This window comes from Zootoca vivipara, chromosome 12, assembly GCF_965207765.1.
Source record: "Zootoca vivipara chromosome 12, rZooViv2.hap1.1, whole genome shotgun sequence".
NCBI lineage: Eukaryota > Metazoa > Chordata > Lepidosauria > Squamata > Lacertidae > Zootoca > Zootoca vivipara.
Genome location: NC_142595.1, coordinates 18,631,245 through 18,650,646, shown reverse-complemented (window position 1 = coordinate 18,650,646; position 19,402 = coordinate 18,631,245). Strand labels below are relative to the sequence as shown.

Below are 19,402 nucleotides of genomic sequence, written 5' to 3'. Positions count from 1 at the left end.
CCATGGTAGTTTGCACAGCTGCACGAGGTCCTTTAGGCAAGAATTGCAGGTCCCCTCCCGCAAGGGGTGTCTGCGAAAACTTCTCTCCCCCACATCTTGCTAGGAAGGCAGCCCTAGTCTGCCTTGCTATTTCAGCTCGCTCCAAGAACATGCCCCATTCGGAAGCTGGGTTGAGCTTGGCACAACACACACACACACATTTCAACTGGAATATAGACAGGCACAACTGTGGGTGCTGCATTTTAGTCGCTCGTCCACCTCTGCGCATGTCAGACAACCACGACCGGTTGCAGAATTGCCCCCCACGATGACACATATTCCGACTTAGTCAAGGTTTGGAATTCTACCTCGCTCTGAAAGCTGTTATTGCAGCCCGGTTCTTGCAAAGCTCACGCTGCTAGATTTAAGGCATGCTGACAGAATAAGGAACAGGCGATTCTGGGGGAACTGTTGGCATTGCCAAACACCAAGGGCATTTGCATGCAGGCCCAGATTGACAAAACACACACTGCGAGCTGAAAGACAACAAAAGGGCCACTCTGTGAAGTTCAAAATGTTTTATTAACATTCTATGAGAAAGTTTCTGTTCGCTACCGAAGCACAAAGAAGCTTGGGCAAAGTTCTCACCTTGCCCTTCCCCCCCCAAGCCAAGATAAAAAAGAAACTTCTTTTAAAATTTAAAATAAGCTTTATACAAATCAGCCCTATATACATTCCCCCCACCTTTCTCTCCTTATCTATTATACAAGGCGACATAAATAGCAACCTTGACACTGTACAACATTAGAGAATGCTTATTAAAATTGCAGCTGTTTGTTTAAAAAATAACAACTCCCCCCAGCTTTATTATTTTTTAAAAAAATCCAAGGTGGATTTGTTTTTTTTCTTCTTTAAAAAATAAGCCTTCCTCTCTGACGATAGCTTAACATGATGCAAGTAGCGCAACACTTAAGACAAATTTTCACTTTCTTTTTCAAAAATAACAATAACTTAAATTATTCCCAAAGTATTTTAAATATCTCCCTAAATTTTTAAAATAAACATTTATCCGCCATCCACCCCCTTACAAACCCTAATGTAAAGGTCAAGTGGTATAAATTCCCAAGCCACATATTTTAATTCTTGGGGTAATTCTGAAGCATCTCTAAAAGGGTTGAGATTTCTCTTTCTTTTCTGAACTGGGATTTTGGTTTGTTTCATTTGGCTGAAAGGGAAATAAGAATCTGGTCCCTCGGAACACAATAATAAACGGGTCTACTTAAAACAACAACAACAACAACACCTTGTGTTCAATAGAGTTTGACTCCTATGAAAGTGGGCACAGAACTATATGGGTTGCCATATTTCAAGAAATAAAAAGTTTTGGGAAAGTTGAGATTTTGGAGGGATATTGCCCAAAGAAAGTTATCGAGCTTTTTTTGGGAAAGTTTCAAAAAACCCGGACATTTTTATGACGGCCTAAAAGGAACTGAGAAGCTGTTTTGTGCTGAGTTTTATACTATCGATCCATCTGACGCAGTTTTGTCCTTAACAGAGATGGGGAACTCATGGTCCACCAATGTGTTGTTGCCTCCGACTCCCATCGACCCCAGCTAGCACAGACAACATTGAGAGGACCAGTAGTTCCCCATATCCATGAAACAGAGTTTCAGACTGGGGAGATTCCCAGCACTAGCTGGAGGTGCCAGGATCCAACCTTGGGACTTTCCCCATACAAGACATGTGCTCTGTCACAGAGTTATGCAGCTGATCTCCTAACCTGATGTAAACATGGAATAACCCACGATAATTTGGGCCAGGTTCCCTCCCCCCGTGCCTTCCTCTCCCCCCCCCATGCCACTCCACAACACCGACTGGTGTAAAGCAAGGACCCAAACATTTGTCCTTCCAGTCCCATGTAAGCTGAACTTGAGTAACTTTAGTTCAAAAAAGAGCTAGCGCAGATGGGCAGTGTCACAAAGGAGATCAGAATCTTCACACACACCCCAAGGCAAATAGTTCTGTCAAGGGATAGCTCAGTTGGTTAGAGCATGAGACTTAATCTCAGGGCCATGGGTTCGAGTCCCACAATAGGGAAAAGATTCCTGCATTGCAAGGGGTTGGACTAGAAGACTCTTGTGGCCCCCTCCAGATCTACAATTCTATGATTCTATGACCACCCCACTCCAGTTTATGCTGGATATTTTGGTCCCCCAACCAAGACAAATCTTGGTCCATATTAAACCTGGACTAATGTTCCAGAACTTTTCTTCCTGCGTTGGGATTTTTATCCTCAGTTTAATCCCAGTTGAAGAACTGGGTCTAAGCCCACCTGTTTGGCTTTTCTAATTCAGAGGGCTCCTGGAGTAAACCTGAAATAGCCACTACAGTAGTGAGATCAGAATTGGTCCTTTCCATCACAGCTCTCCGAACTCTCCCCCTGTTCTCTTTGACCACAAGCTCTCCAGCACTATATTAACACTGGAGGGGAGCCTTTTGCCTTTCAGATGTTGCTGAACTACACTTCCATTCAGTCCCAGCAAGCATGACCAGTGCCCAGAGATGATGGGAGTTGTAGTTCAGCAACATCTGGAGGGCCAAAGGTTTCCCACACCTGCTATATGCTGCCCAGTTTTGTAAAACAGTCATGCATATTTCTAAGGAATTGGCTTAAATCCTAAATTTAGTGTGTGTGTGTGTGTGTGTGTGTGTGTGTTTAAAGCTGTGACAATGTTTACTTGCCCCCACCATCTCTTAAATGTTCCTTAAAATAAATAAATAAAAAATTCTAGCTGGACATTATTTCTGGGAGGTCATGTAGGAATAGAGAGGGGTGGGTTCGTTAGACTGCCTCCATTCCCTAAATGAATGGACGAGGTAACAACAGAAATCCAGCTCCTGCCATAAATGACCCTGATTGGACTTTGAAACCTTGCCAGATCTTTCAGAGCTCTCCGAGGAGATCCCTCTCTGATTCACTTTGCTTGGGAAAGTGAGCAAACAACACCAAATCAACAAAACAAGAAGGAAGGTAAAGAGAACCAGTTGTATACTTTCTTCTCGGGAACCTGGGGCGGCGCTGTGTGTGACGCTGGGCTTCTCTCCAACCAAGCAGAGAGCCTTCCATGCACATGTCTTCTGACTGAAGCTGGCTGTGATGATGATGATGATGATGCCGGAGAACTGCCTACAGATAAACCACGCAGGAAGTCGAGGAGGTTGGTCGCGTAGGGCGGGTGAAACCAATTTGGCTGAGATACAACATGGACTATGAGCTTTTCTCCCTCCCTCCCTCCCACCTTTCCCTTTCCCTTATTTTTAGATGGTCTCTCAAAAGTCTTAGCCTTTACTGCAGCTCAGTTGTTCCTGAGATGGGATGGGATGTATACATGTCCTACAAAACACATCAAAGAGTTTTGACTTGTCGCTGTCTCTCTGTTTCTCCCTGTCTCCCTCTCCCTCTCTCCTTCATTCCTTTTTTCCTGCTCCACTGGTTTCATCAAGGAGGCAAAGGAGGTTAATATACCGCTCCAGGATTGGGAGGAGGCCCCGGAGATGGGTGATGCATAGAGCCAGGAGTGGGAGGAGGTCCTTGCTGTGGTAAGTGAGGCCCGCTCAGGTTCTGATGATGGTACCAGGGGCTGTGATCCTCCAGGTAGCTTGGTGGGGAGTTATAGGAGAGCGGCTGCGGGAGCTGGCTTCGACTGGCTGGGTTGTTGTTGTTGCTGCTGCTGCTGCTGTTGTTGTGGGTGTTACTGTCCCAGAGGGTGGGAGACGGCGGAGAATTGCAAGCCATGGAGTCACTGTTATTGGGGCTGTGTTCCAAGGGGACCTCTCCGTTCTTGTACAGCTTCTTGAACTTGGACCTTCGGTTCTGGAACCAGATTTTCACCTGAAAATAAAGAGAGAATGAACCATGAAAAAAGAAAGAAAGAAAAGGTTTCAAAGCTTTTTGGTAGGACTGAGCTTCATCTGTGGCACTCTGGGTTCTGAAATCAGGCCGTGGGGTTGAAATCAAGCTGAAATACCCATGTCTTTCCTCACCAAGGAAGACATCCCTACCATGAATGGAGAGAGTTGTTAACACTCCTTCTTGGTCCATGTGGTGGAGCACACGCTTTGCACGTTCCAGGTTCAATCCCAGGTTTCTCAAGTTTGGGTTGGGAAATACCTTTTCCCGAAACCCTGGAGAGATGCTGCCAATCGGTGTGGGCAATACTGCGGTAGATGGGTCACCAGTGGTTTGCTTTTGTTATAATGCATGTCCCTATGTTGAGTGCTCACTTATCCCAGATCATGTCAACTTTAGAACGCCAAAGAGAAGGTGGATCTCAACCAAGATGATGTGCCAGCATCTAAAATACACATTCAATGGCATGGCCCCAATTTCATGCACAGGAGGCAAGAGGTGGCCTATGCCTCTTATTTCCCCAACTGCAGTTCTAGAGATGATCATGAAAGTTCCCATCAATCGAGGGGAAGTTTTTTGAGTGGTGTGTAGAACAGGTGTCAGAGGGAAAAGAAGGACTGGAAAGACCCACTTGGTGTACTTAATATAGAATTTTGGAATTGGGTTGTAGCTCTGCAAACTGCTAACGCTTCAAAGAGCTCCACGCTGTACCAGACGCAGAGACACCCCCCCCCACACACACCCAGAGACCACTGCTGCCTAGAATTGGGACTTCAGCGTTCTGCAGAGTTGCTACATCATAATGAGCCAGGATTTAACCTGAGCCAAAGTTTGCCAGCTTTCAGTCATCGCATCTCTTTTCCAGCCTAATCTCCGCCTGGGAAGATGTGGAGAAAAAACATTTTCACCTCTGAACTTGTGTACAGTTCATCCTTTGAGTTACCACAGCAAAACACATCTCTGGAATCGTGATGGGACTTCCAGATCTGAGCATGCACACCTCTCCTTCTGTTTTCAAAGAAATAAATTGTTTCCAAGAGGAAGCCGTCCTCAGGCAGAAGTGCCTGGTTGAGACGAAGGTAGAATGCATAAATTCCACGCATTGTCAAAGAGTTCAGATGAAGCGAGGGGGAAATACCCCTCTTCAAAGAAGGGGTGGGGGGATCTGTGGCCATCCAGTTGTTGCTGGATTCTCAACTCGGTCCCAGCCAGAATGGTCAATGTTCAAGGACGATGGGAGTTGGCATCTAAAAACATTTTGCAAGGCCACGGGCTCCCCATTCCTGCTTTAACTGTAGTCTAGACTCCTTGGACCAAAGGTAAGAGAAAAATGAAATAATATATTCCTCCGAAGCTTCCCCACCCCCCACGTCACACTCCCTAGAAGAGGCGCCACATCTATCCGTCTTTTCAAAACAATCGCCCATTTCCCCCCCCCCCCAAACCGATCTTTCAAAAAGTCTTGGTGACGAGCTCTTTCGGAACGTCTTTTTACAAGTCCTCTTGGGGTGGGAGGACTGAGGTGACGAAACTCAGGGCAGGGCTGGGAGGGTGGCCTAGCTGGCTTGGAGCCTTTCCGATAGCACTCTGAGGGCTGCGGCGATGACGTCACACTCTCCTCACTTTGGAGAAAGAGCCGAGGAGCAGCGAAAGAAAGTGGGTGGTAGGTGGGGAAGGAAGAGCAAGGGAGGAAAGACTAGAGAGGGAGAGAAACTCCTGGGAGTCAAAACAAGGAAGGAGGAAAGATTTAGGACTCCTTTGTGTGCCTGGTTGGGAAATAGCCATATTTGCGGGCGGGAAGAGGGAGGGAGATTTCTCCCCAATGCAAACCTGGCAACAGGTTCCTTATGAGCAAAGTCATCTTCCAGATTGCAGCCTTTGGTATTTGTTGCCTGTCAATTAATTAATTCATGAACGGATAGATTGCAGGTCATGAAGGACTGAACATGTTACCTGAAGTCAGCCAAAGTTCTCACAGAGTGCGCTTGCATTAGAGGGCAAGGGGAAATTATGTACAGTATTAGAGTCTGTGCAAGCCGGCTGTAATTAAGGAGCACGCACAATGGGGAAAGGCCCTTTCCAAAGGCCAAAGGGCCCCATCCACCAGCACATTCTCCCTGCAAGACAACATTGAGAGGACCAGTAGTTCCCCATATCCATGAAACAGAGTTTCAGACTGGGGAGATTCCCAGCAAGGGCACTACTGCAGATCGTGAACAGTATTGCAAAGTAGGCTGCGGTCCTGTATACAGTGGGAAGTAACTCTGGGACTTCCACCTGACTGCAATGTCTAGAACTGAACACTTAGTGGCACAGGACTGACAAGGAAGGAGCAAAGTGAGAAAGTAATGGCTATGCTCTTTTCGGAGGAAGGACACAAAAGGAAATGCCAAGGCAGAAGCGGGAAGAAAAGCGCCAGCGCCATGTCCACAACATACACCGTTTCCCCTAAAGGAATCCTGGGAACTGTAGTTTGCCAAGGGTGCTATAGCTCTGTGCGAAGTAAACTACAGTCCCCAGAATTCTTGTGGGGGGGGGGGGAGAGCCATATCCTTTATGGCGTGGCTGCGTGACAGATCAGCTCGATTTCCAAATCCAAAGCGGCCTTTCCAAAATCCACCAAGATTAAAGAAACAGCTCCCCCTCATGTCCAAAGAAAAATCCATTGTGGCTGGTGTGTGTTTGTGTATGCGTGTGTTAAAAAAATCAAGCCTTTGAAGAGGTCCCACTAAAAACAGTTCGGAACAGTTGCTCCTCGTGTGTGAAAGTTTTTATTTTTGCAGAGCCCACTCAACATCATTAGCATCAAAATGCCAGCCTGTATCCCTCCCTCCCCAATTTGACCAGATTTGCTCTTTGGGGGGAAAATCCATTTAGGTTTTAAGAAGAAGAAGAAGAAGAAGAAGAAGAAGAAGAAGAAGAAGATTGTTGCCAACAACTTGTTATCTCAGTGTCCCATTTGAAAATTAAGCCTCCTGTCTGGAAGCACAGTTAATCTATCGATGGCGGCACCTTCTTCATTTCAGAGCATCTTAGCTCTGAAAAGCTTCCCAAAATGATCAAGCACACCCGTCAGGTCCTATCCCAGCCTCTGCACACCTTTGGACAACAAACACTGTTCAGCCTCGTAAGGAGGTCAGAAACACCCAACCTATAAATCCTAGTGACATCTAGAGCAAAACAAGAAGAATGGATTTATTCATTTTAGGGAAGGGAAAAGCCGGATCCTGGACTTCCAGCTACAGAGCTCATTTGGTGAGATATCTGTTACAGAGTGAAGCTCCAGCGCTCCGGATGCCATTGGACTCCAATTCCCATCCCAGTTGAGATGTGCAAGGTGAACTTTGGAACTCCCTGCCTGTTGACATTAAGCAGGTGCCTGCTAAAGACACTCTTGTTTAGACGTGTCTACCCAGATGCTTAGAAAGTTGGGGTAATTTTAATCTATTTTAGTATTCTAACTTTTGAATGCTTTAAAGTAGGGTTGCGTTCCCCCCCTCCCTCAATTTTATTGTTTTACCTTTTCGTAAACCACTTTGATGCTTTTTTTCCAGGAAGCAGTGTATAAATTTCATGAAATGAAATAAAGAAACAATAGGAGTTATAGGATTATAGAATCATAGAGTTTGAGGGACCCTGAGGCTCATCTGGTCCAAGGTTTTTGTGCTGTGCAGCTGTGCAATTTGTGCTATTGTACAGGGGTACCTCGGAAGTCGAACGTAATCCGTTCCAGAAGGACGTTTGACATCCACAACGGTCGATTTCTGAGGCGTGGCTTCTGATTGGCTCTTGCAATCGGAAGAGCCAATCGGAAGCCGCTTGTCTGCCGCGTCGGATGTTCGGCTTCCGAAAAACGTAACACTTACATCTGGGTTTCTGACGTCTGGGAGCCGAAACATTTGGCAATGGAGACGATTAAAAACCGAGCTTTGAGTGTATTGGCTACAAACAATAAAACTGATTGATTGATTGATCTGGTCCAACCCCTTGTGGTGCAGGAATACAAAGCTGCCCTATACAGGGATCAAACCTGCAACCTTGGCATTATCAGCACCACGCTCTAGCCAATTGAGCTAGTCCAACAACAACTGGAGGGCCACAGGTTCCCCTGACCTAGCCTTAGGCTGCACACACATCATATATTTAAAACACATTTCCAACCCCCTAAAGCAGGCATGTCCAAAGTCTGCCTTGGGGACCTTATTTATTGAGGTCAAATCCTAAAAAAAGCTCAACAACTTCAATCCTAAAAAAAAGCTCATCAAATAAATCTGGCCCTCTTTTTTAAAAGTTTAGGCACCCCTGCCCTAAAGAGTATTGGGAACTGTAGTTTATCAGCCCCCTTAACTACAGTTCCAAGGATTCTTGCGGGGGAGGGGGGTGCTGATGTGCTTTAAATGTATAGTGCATATGCAGCCTTAGTAATGACGTGGAATATTTTACGATCACGGAATGGCAAGGGACCTTGTACAAGCCTCCAAGCTCACCCCGACCTGGCCACCCAGTGTGCCTCTTGAGCAAACAACAGGTACGCTCTAAGCAAGGAGTTTCAGATGACTCAGGCAAGCGAGCCAAGCCAAGCGCTCTTCTACTGCAGGAGACAAATAAGCACCAGCCTAGCCAACAGGGACCTTGGGGGGAATTCCTGTCTCGATGATCACATGGCCACCAGTGAGTGAGCAAAACGGCAAAAAGCTCCAGGCGACTCAGGGGAGTGAGCCAAGTGCTACGTTGCACCAAATTAGGGGGGGTCACTAATCAATGTGTGACCCCGGGGAGGAAATTCGTTCCTGACCACCATGAGGCTGTGTCAGTGTCACCCCACCCACAACATGCGCCCCGAGAGCATTATACTGAGGGCAAGGGTGAGCGTTCTCAGGTGGCCATGAGCGTGCTACATCGCCGCATCATTCTTGGCAGTATCAGGCAGCCCAGAGGCACGCCAGCTTGCTGCCTTATTTAGACCGAGGCAATTAAGAAGGCAGACCTTTTAAAAGAGAGGGAGCATCATCAAAGCACTTGGCCAGCCTTGCGTTCCATCTTCGCTTCTTCTCCCTGGCTGACCTGCTTAACAGGGATAGCCTAAGCGAGGAGGAAATAAACATTCAGGCTTCGTGTCCGAAGGTGGGAGGGATGAAGCAGAGGAAAGCAAGATGGCTGGCCAGAGGAGATTTGCAGGAATTTGGCATTGGAGCCTGTGAATTTAAAGACGAAGCTTTTCTTCTTCTTCTTCTTCTTTTTTTAAAAAAAGGTTTTGAAGGAACTAAGACAGGCATCCCCAAACTGCGGCCCTCCAGATGTTTTGGCCTACAACTCCCATGATCCCTAGCTAACAGGACCAGTGGTCAGGGATTATGGGAAATGTAGTCCAAAACATCTGGAGGGCCGAAGTTTGGGGATGCCTGAACTAAGATCTTGAGACTCACAATGTCAGGGCTAGGACGTGGAACAGAAGCTGTAACTGGTGATGCACTCAAGAGTTGGGAGAATATTTTCATTTACTTATTTAAGGCCTTGATATACCGCTTAACCATTAGCAATTCTAAGCAGTGTAGATTAAAATAAATCAGGTCATCTTGTCCAAGCCCCTGCAACACAGGAATCTCCACTAAACATCCATGACAGACGGCCATCCAAACTCTGCTTAAACCATACAGAGAATTTTTAAAATCGCCATAAAGCCAAACACAATTCTGATTTATATAGTGTATATCAATCAAGGGTAGGCAAATTATTACCCTGAAGATGTTGTTGGACTCCAGCACCCATCAGCCCCAGCTGGCCTGACGAGGGCTTTGGCAGGATGTGAGTTGTAGCTCGACAACATCTGGTGAACCACCTCTGGTTTATACTATTCTCACCATTTTATTTTATTTTTAATACCACATTTCTAATTATACATGTTGTTCCAATTACACTTCTTCCTCCTTGAGGAAGTTTATCCTATTGAAGAGGACGAATTAACACTATGTCCCTAATTTTTTCAGTTTCAAGATTTTAGATCTTGTAAAAAAAAAAATCAAATCAAATCAAATCTTCACCTGCTTAAACTCACGGGGAAATTCAATTTCATCTCAGCCAAGCTCATGTCTCCCACAAAGTAAAAGCTTGCTTTCAATCCTAGGGAACCATCTGTATATGTGACTGGGGGTGGGGGGGAGATCCTGCCCACATAAGGTTTTATGCGATGAAGAATCCTTTGAATCTTTGCTTTTGGCTGAGCTATTTTAGCACAGCTCATTGTAAGCATGGGTAAACTGGTTTTGCGGATGCTTTTCAAGGGTAGCTGGATCTTGTCCTTTCCATCACCACCCAGGAAAAACCTTTGAGAAGCAGGTTCTGCTGGGAAGATGAGCTGAACGCAATCTCCAATTGCACTTGAGAGCATTTGTGAGACTCTGAGCAACCACATCTCTTCAACAATCCCCCCCCAAAGAATCCTGGGAACTGCAGTATACCCCTCGCTGAGCTACAATTCTTTGGGGGAAGTTTCAAATGTTTGCTGCAGGTCTTCTGCCAGAGAACTTTTCATAGAGGCTTTTTAGAAGCCATCAGTGGGGATGCTCTAGATCTGAGCAGGCGATATACATCACCAAGCAGGGAGCTGGATCGGATAGGCCATGAAGCTTCTGCACAACTCTATAATGCCATGCCTTTATCTTTTACCAGGCATAGGCAAACTCCGGCCCTCCGGATGTTTTGAGAGTACAATTCCCACCATCCCTGACCACTGGTCCTGTTAGCTAGGGATGATGGGGATTGTAGTTCCAAAACACCTATGCCTGACCTTTACTGTACAAGTTCTAAAACGGAACCCTGGGGTTGGAAAGATTCCGGTTCCGAGCCTTGATTGGCGCGGGAGATGAGGGCGGACTGCTCCAAACCCATCTCTGTGGTTGCACCAGATAAGAGGTCAGCGACTCTTCAAGTCACCCTGCTCCTCCTGCCTAGATAGCCACCGCCTTCCAGCCTGAGCTTGGCATAAACAGCGGAAGTTGCATGACTGCTATTATCTCCTCATGCCTCTGCCTCCCCAAATTGCAGCTGGAGTAATTGGGTCAAACTGCTTCTGGCGTCGGACGTCCTACTACTGGAGAGGGCCTAGCAAAGTTTCCAGGCAGTTTGCTTTAGAATATATATATGAGAGAGAGAGAGAGAGAGAGAGAGAGAGAGAGAGAGAGAGAGAGAGAGAGAGAGAGAGAGAGAGAGAGTTGAACAATGATATGAGCCTTCTGTGGGCAGTTCTGCAACTCTGCAATACGTAAAACTTTTATCCCAATGTACTTTAAAGGGCAGGCAACCTGTCCATCTTCTAAACCAGGCATAGGCAACCTTGGCTCTCCAGAAGTTTTGGAATTACAACTCCCACGATCCCTGACCACTGATTTCATCTCCCAAATGTCATGAAGCAGTACTTGCCAATCTTGCTTTATTCAGTATTCCTGCCTCCGCTATAAACTGCATCATTGTATCAGAAGGAACCCAAATGCTGCTTAAGTCTAATCCGATAGTATCCTTACCAGCTCTCCATTCCTGTACCCATCCAAGCTCCTTAAAAGCAACAGTAAAGGCTAAGCAGGGGTGTCAAAAGTCCTTTGGATGGTACAGCCTGGCCTCCTGTCATGCCTAAGAGACAGATGGCCTAACCCCGCTACTTGCCATAGCTGTCTTACAAGCAGATTTATTTTATTGCGGATTCATGCAGATTTGCTTGCGGGGAGGTCAGATGCTGCTGCATCAAAGCAAAGCAAATGTTACCCCACACTTCCTAGCACAATTTCCCATCGCTTATAGCAAAGAGTCCAATCGAGGGATTTGGGGGGGGGCAGGCTTGTTGTGCAAGACTTCCCAGCCAATTATAATTGTGCAACCTGAACTGGCTGGTACTTGTGATTGAATCCCACCCAAAAATAGCAAGCACCCTGAGACTTTTTGGCCTCCAAACTTCCCATTAGGCGGAGAAGCTTCCGTCGCTTAGGGAACTTGCCAAACTCATCCAGAAGCATCGGAGGACGGGGATAGCCCTCCATGGGCAACTCAGAAATCACTTGGGGAACCAGAAATAGGATTGTCTACATTTAAAAGAAAATCTTTATAGCAGGGGTGGCCAACTCCCAAAAGACTGCGATCTACTCACAGAGTTAAATACTGGCAGTGATCTACCCCCTTTTTGGGGGTTCAGGTCAAAGTTGTTGAGTTTTTTCAGGGAGGAGGTAAAAGGTTGAGCTTTTTTAGGGGAGCCACAGTTGTTCAGCTTCTTTTGAGGGAGCCAATGATCTCCCAGTGATCTACTGCAGACGACCACTGATCTACAGGTAGATCACGATCTACCTGTTGGACATGCCTGCTTTATAGCAAGCAATGAACCTTCGCCAATTAGAACTGAAATTATGGCACAGTGGGAGGTTTACCGGTGAGTCTTTCCAGCGCACTATTTACCTGATCAGAATACTACCCCCGTTCCACTGCCAAAAAGGTATCAAATAAAGTTTCTGTAGACACACACACACACACACTGCTGCTGCTAACACTGCAGGAAATGTGATCTCTGCTTTTGGTCCTCCACAGATGACGATTAGCTGAGATTTCAACTGACAGTACAAATCCTTTTGAAGGAAGTCTCCCTCTGTTCAGTGGGGCTCACAGAGCAACCCTACACAGGTCTTCTAAGAAAGAAGTCCGGGCCGAGTTCAAAAGCCCTTTCCTCCCAGGTAAGCATGTGTAGGATTGAAACCAGTTAGTGTTGGGCTTTTTTTCATCTGGTTTAGATGTTTCAAAAGTCTTTTTTTTTTTGTCCTCCCTCCCCCTTGAAAGCTGCAACCACTATTTGCCCAAGGAAACAGATGGTTATCGGCAGTCTAAAAATGACATACAGGCACACACACCTTCCCAGTGCTTTAAACCGTATGAGCAAAAATCCAAGAAAAGGAGAAATATTCACAGCCTGGAATATTGGACAGTGTTCTTGGAGCTACCAGCATGAGTCTGACCAAACTGCGGGAAGCAGTGGAAGACAGGAGTGCCTGGCGTACTCTGGTCCATGGGGTCACGAAGAGTCGGACACGACTAAACGACTAAATAACAACAACATTCACAGCCTTATCCTACTCATGTAAGTTCAGTCCCGCTGGTTACGATGGGGCTGATTCCCAGGTTTAAGCGTGCAATCCTAACTACGTCTACTCAGGAGTAAGCGAGGTGCCTAAGGCTCCAGCTTTGCAGCCTGATCCACAATGCATGTTTTGCTAGAGATCAAGTAATTATGCAGAGGGGCAGTAAAAACAAACAAACAAGCAAACAAACAAACAAACAAACAAACAAAAAACACCCATCGTTCAATGCTGCAGTATAATGTCGCCACCATTTCTCTCTTCCTTCCTTTCTGTTTGTTTTTTTGTTACCCAAGGAGAGTTTGCCTTCAATAAGGTCTGCCCAGCTATTCCCGTGGCCTACTACTAGATAGCTTGGTGGGCTGAGATTCTAGTGGATCCATCCTCGGCTCAGTCACACTTGGAGAAGCTTTGCGGGAGTTGCTCCTTGTTAACTTTAGCTCCCTCCTCCCTCAGTCCTGTAAAATGGGAATAATAACGAGGCACCTTGCGAGTCTGATCAGACCCTCCAAGTGTCCCCATTTTCCAGGCACAGTCCCGGATTTACAAAAGCCGCCTCAGTTTCTGATTTGATCCCAGAATGTTCCGCTTTCCCCTTAGAACGTCCCTATTTCAATTGGAGAAACATCGGACGGTATGGAATAAAGCGTCCCTATTTTCTCTATGTTTAGCCTGGAGAAGAGAAGGTTAAGGGGTGATATGATAGCCATGTTCAAATATATAAAAGGATGTCATATAGAGGAGGGTGAAAGGTTGTTTTCTGCTGCTCCAGAGAAGCGGATATGGCGCAATGGATTCAAATTACAAGAAAGAAGATTCCACCTAAGCATTAGGAAGAAGTTCCTGACAGTAAGAGCTGTTCGACAGTGGAATTTGCTGCCAAGGAGTGTGGTGGAGTCTCCTTCTTTGGAGGTCTTTAAGCAGAGGCTTGACAGCCATATGGCAAGAATGCTTTGATGGTGTTTCCTGCTTGGCAGGGGGTTGGACTGGATGGCCCTTGTGGTCTCTTCCATGATTCATTGGAGAAATGTTGGCGGGTATGGAATAAGATGCCCTATTTTCATCGGAGAAATGTTGGAGGGTATGGAATAAGACGTCCCTATTTTCATCAGAGAAATATTGGAGGGTATGCTGTTTGCGTGGAGGAGCATGAGAGGCAAATATTTTGTGTCTTAAACAACAGTACACAAAAGACACATGCAGGCCATCCTACTTGGGACATGTCATCCCCAGCAACTGTGAACCCGGATATGCAGTTGCTAGCTGGTCCACCAGCTGCTTGTGTTCAGCCAATGTGGGGGACGTGTGGCTTTCCAGATGTTTCGGAACTACAAGCCCCATCATCCCTGCCCATGAGTTGTGCCGGCTAGGGCTGCTGGGAATTGCGAGTCCAGCAACACCCGGAGTGCCACAAGTTCCCCACACCTCCTCCAGAGGCTACCAGGGAGTTGTTTTCCCAACTTGGCCAACTTCCTCCTCGCAGTTACCAATCAGCACCTCTCAGCTGAGCCTCCCTTGGCCTCAGGAGGAAGAAAGGGACTCTGCCAAAACACAGGAGTTGCATCGCCACACCTACATGTTTCCTGCCGCCGCCGCCTCTCAGGGCAGTCAGCATTCCGCTCTGGATCACTGAGCCCCAGCCAGGGACGAATGAGTAGGCCTGCGACAGCAGAGGAGCGATGGAGACTTGACTCCTTCCCTCCCATGCTGCGGCCCACTGCTCCAAATCTGTCAATATCGTCTAAGCCCGACGCCTACACATGGTTCCCATGTTATCAGAGCTACTGCTCTCATCAAAGAGACATCGACATATGTCGCCTTGCGCAGTGGCATAAAAACCCAGAAACCTCTTCTCAACGATCCCCTCCATCCCAAAACTTTTTGCTGCGATGCCACGGAATGCACAAAAACATTCTAACTGCAGAGGTTGAAAAGGCTGATTGTGTGGAATGCTGGCATTCCGCACAGCTGTCAAGAGAGAGAAGTGAAATATTGGCTGTGTGGGTTAAAAACACACACACACACACCCCAAATGGCTAGGAACTGGAGGGGCTGAGGAAAATGAGGTCAAAGCAGCAGATGGGGGAAACCTGCATGCAATACCTAGAGGAGTGGGGAGGGGGATGAAGGAAAATACAGCCAGGGGGGCTGAATTTCACATAAGGATTTGACACGTATCTTCGGATTTTCAGCCGCAGGACTCCACTTTTGTAGTAATGGATTGGGATTCCAACAGCTGGAAGCCTCAAAGTAATTGTGAAATCAAGAAGGAAGCTGGAACATCCAAACACCTGGAACTATTTTTCTCTTACTGTCCTAAGCTCTTTTATTCAAGAGCTGTGAAACTCCTGCTGGGGATCTCCCAACCATCTAGGGCCACTAAATCCAGCAACTTCCTGAGATTTTGCTGGAGTTCCACGCACATGTCCCTCTCACGCTCACGTTTCCCTAAACAGAGTCGGAAAGCTAAACAGACCAGGATGTTCTTTTTTTTTCTTTTTCAAATGTGTGCTTGTTTCTACCTGAGTCTGGGTCAGTCCAAGCTGCGCGGCCAACTCTGCCCTCTCTGGCAGCGCCAGGTACTGCGCCTTTTGGAACCTCCTCTGCAAGGCGGCCAGCTGGTAACTCGAGTAAATCGTGCGCGGCTTTCGGATCTTTTTGGGCTTCCCGTTGACCATCCGCACCTCTGGCTCGGGTTCTTCCTTCACTGAGACTGCAGAAAGGGGCAGAAGGGGGGGCGGGTAAGGCAGAGGAAGAACTACATTAGAGCACAGGAATAAATAAAACCACAGTGACTTGCTGGATCGGAACTGGGAAAGGAGTTGCTTTTCAAACAGTTGGAGCGGCAAGCTGCCTTTCCGCAGAAGGGTCCAAGTTCTCGGTCTCTGCTGGAAAAGAAAATGAATGAAAGTCTGGCTGCAGAGGACAATGCGCATTTCTCTAGGACGGCGAAGATCAGCCCTTTGAGAATGGCGGCTCAACAGAATGGCAGGCTGTGATCTCCTCTGGCGACTATTTTATTTTGCTGGGCTGCTCCCCAAAACTCTTAATTTGCCCCCAAGAACCCGCCCGACTTCTGCGCACCACGAAAGCACCTAACTCCCCTCCAACGGTTCCCAGGGGTGCAGAAAACATCAAAATTATAATGTCAAAGATGTCAAAGATTCATCTCACAAGCCTCTGTGGCCTAAGACATATAATGCCACCATAGGCATGGGACGTCCACCATCCATTCCCCCCAACCCTACCCAGTCATCAGTCAACAAAGCTTCGTAATCTCCATCTTTTAGGGCTAGATTGGGGGAACGATGTCTGGTTTAATTGAGGGTATCTGGAGCATGCTATGGGAAGCAAAGGTATAGAGTTGCGTCCAAGCTGAGTTTTACTCAAAGTCGACCCATAGGAATCATGCATTCCAATTTCGCCCTGTCAATTCATTTCAATGGGTTTACTCTGAGCAGGTCTGGCATTGGGTACGGCATATTGTACACTTGGGTTGAACCAGTCAATTCACCTCTCTGGAGTCTGTACCGCAGAGGTTGCTTCGAGCCAACTGTTGCTTTATTGTCATGAGACAGAATCAACTTTACCCCTGAATATTGAAAAAGAGCCTTCTCTTGCCCAGTCTTCTGGGAGTCTGTACCATCCTATTCAGTGGAAGCGGAGGAGATTCCACTGTTAAGATTTCGGAAAATAATCGAACTTCCCGTGGTTTTTATCACTTTTCTTTCTCTTCCCTTGCCCAATATTTTTCTCGTTTTCAATTTTTCCTTCGCTCGGCTCGACTCTGGTTATTTGATCACTGCCTGGGTTTCTGTATCCAGATTTCCCTTTCTCCCTCTCTTCTAGTCTCAGTTTCTTCACTTTTTCACCTGTTGTTTTTAGCATTTCCAGAACTGAACGTGGCTGGACTTTGGCCTAGCCAGCTCTGCTCTGTTTCAAATCTCCTGGCTCACAAACCTGCCTCCTCCTCCTCCTCCTCTATGTCCTTCCTAGTTTGCCTTTCTAAAACTGTCTCCATTTCTCAGTCTCACTGGAACCAGGGATATTTTTTCTCCCTGGCAGGAAGCATTGTCCGGTTACGTGGGGACAGTCGGAACCACACTGCCCCCATGTTCCCTTCCTGAAATATTTGTGGGGAGTGAGGGCGTGAATTAGGCCTCAAACCTGCAAGCATCTCTAGCCTGCTTCACTTAGAAAATCGGCATGCTTAGTTTTGTTGACAGAGAAAGCCTTTTCTCACCTTTACACACCTCCGTCCTAAACCCATGTACTTGGAAGCAAGAACTACTATTTTCCATGGAGCTTTGATTTATTTTTATTTTTTAATAAAGAAGAACCTATTGCCTTCTTGTTGGCATCTTTTGCTTTTTAAACTTTCCACTTTATTTCCTACGTTTTAATCGGTGATACCAAATCAAATGTCTCTCCTCTTCCAATCATAAGTTGCAAAGTATCTCAAATAAAAAGTTTTGGAGAAGAGGGGAGAGAAGCCCAGCAAATTCTGCACACCTGTCCGTACACTCACAGAAAATAAATTTGTATAAACTTGGGAGAGGCGGTCACAGGACAAAAGAGTGGTGTTTATTTTTTAAGTGTGTGTGTTGGGGGGGGGGGGGTTGAATATTCCTTTTGCCCTCGAAAAGTCACAGAATCACCCCGGGGGGGGGGGGGCGGGTTTGTACAAACTATCAAACCCTAACTTGAACAAAAGAAGCTATTGTGATATTCTTCTAAAAGTCGCTTGTAGTTTACATAAGAACAGACAGCAATCAAAAGTCACGAACCAGTTCATAATAATTTTTTATGTAGACTGTGTTACGGGTTATACTGTTGGGTATTCCTAAATTTCTATATCTTAAGTACGCTGAAGAAATAGATCTAGGAGGGGAAAGTCGCCTTCAGATATTTTTCTCCCCTCTTTCTTCAAATGAGAGAAGATAATCCACCACTGATCTCAATCCCCTTTTGACCAGGAAAAAAAAGTTGTATAACCCGAAGATCTCCATCACTGGCTTTGCTATTTCATGCCAGAATAAAGCCTGCAATGAATTTTTCATATGACATCTTTTATGGCAGAGCCTGAATGTGGCAAAAAGGGAATAAGGAGGGACAGGGCACTGTTGTCGCCTCTAACTTGCCAGCAGCCAGGGTTGTGCTTCTGAACGGGATCCCAGAACTGGAGCCCCCATTTCAGTCTTTTAATATTGAAGGATAACTTTATGGACATAGGACAAGCTAACGTGAATGTTTGTGGATTGAGGGCACTGGTTTAGCCTCATCCTAGAAGTTCATGTTTCTGATTCAATGGGGCTGCTGCTGGACCCCCTCCAGAAAGTGTACTTGTTGTCTAGTGTGATAGAGCAAAGGTTACATTCCCCACGTCCAATTTTCCTGTTCAGTAGTAATACCTTTCTCAGAAGATATTACCTAAGTATATCCTCCCCCTCTTCCATATCTTCCAAGAGAATGGGGGGAAGTGATTCCACTTTCTAGGAAGGTCTTAGCTTCCCTGAACCCTAAAACTCCCCTTTCCCAATAGTGTCACTAACACACACACACACAGCTTCTCATACCCTTGACTTCGCTCGCCGGGAACAGAAATATTCTCCTTACCTGTTTCTTGACTGGGCAATGGCTGATCCCGGAAAGATCCATACGGCCTGTAGGAAGTGCTGTAGGGGTAATCAGATTTGGGGGAGTACGTCCCAGCACCCCCAATCCCATTGAGGTTAAATTGGGGGTGGTACGCATAATGGTTCATCGGCTGGGTGTACGTCTGGGTGGGATAATACTCATGCTGGTTATGTGGGGCGCTGTAGTAACCCAGATCCGTGATGGACGACTCGGGGAGCGTAGGGGAGTCCTTGGTGGCCACATGGCAACTCAGGGAGCTGGAGATGTCCGTCAAAATACTGGTGATCTTCTTATCAAAAGATCCACTCATGGTGGCAAGGTCCACGCCGTCGCAAGGTCCACCAAGTTGAGCAAAAGGAAAACAACCCACCCACCCCCTTTTTTTAAAAAAAAAAAGTGTGCAAGGCTTGCTTGTAGGGTTTGGGGCAGATCTCCTCCTCTTCCTCCTCCTCCTGAGTAGGCTTACTCAGTCATTGCTGCAGTAATAGCTGTTGCTGCTGCTGCTGCTGCTGTTCCAACCCTCCTCCAGGGAAAATGTGTAAGAAATCCAACCCAGCCAGCTTGCTTAAACCCTTTAATTAGGGAGCAGGGAAGGGTGGATACTGCATTCCGATTGGCTCCAGAAATATTGCCTTGCAGGCAAAACAGACTCTCCCCCCCCCCCCCACTCCCTTCTCTCTTTGCCTTTTCTTTCTTTCCATCTATCCATACTTTTTTAAAATAAAATAAAATAAAAATGAAGGGAGCGGAGGAAAAAACTAATGCA

General features: G+C 46.6%; 1 protein-coding gene across 2 annotated transcripts; it reads right to left on the bottom strand.

Annotated features, from left to right (window-relative positions):
* Positions 1–542: 542 nt before the first annotated feature.
* Positions 543–19,179, bottom strand: DLX3 (distal-less homeobox 3). 2 transcript variants are annotated; one of them, XM_035136428.3, is made up of 3 exons: positions 18,616–19,179; positions 15,522–15,712; positions 543–3,871 (listed from the first exon to the last, which is right to left on the bottom strand). In XM_035136428.3, the coding sequence occupies exons 1-3, from the start codon at positions 18,944–18,946 to the stop codon at positions 3,497–3,499; spliced, it is 897 nt and encodes a 298-aa protein (XP_034992319.3). In that variant the 5' UTR covers positions 18,947–19,179; the 3' UTR covers positions 543–3,496. The 2 variants fall into 2 exon arrangements, with proteins under 2 accessions (XP_034992319.3, XP_088511994.1); XM_088655868.1 differs by having other exon boundaries at positions 15,522–15,706.
* Between the last annotated feature and the right edge of the window lie 223 nt (positions 19,180–19,402).

Bases quoted from the DNA above. Each gene is read 5' to 3' on its own strand.
- DLX3 (XM_035136428.3), bottom strand. From the start codon at position 18,946: ATGAGTGGATCTTTTGATAAGAAGATCACCAGTATTTTGACGGACATC. The intron at 15,713-18,615 runs GTAAGGAGAATA...CCCTTTCTGCAG, and splicing joins ATTGCCCAGTCAAGAAACAG to TCTCAGTGAAGGAAGAACCC. The intron at 3,872-15,521 runs GTAGAAACAAGC...CTTTATTTTCAG, and splicing joins TTGGACTGACCCAGACTCAG to GTGAAAATCTGGTTCCAGAA.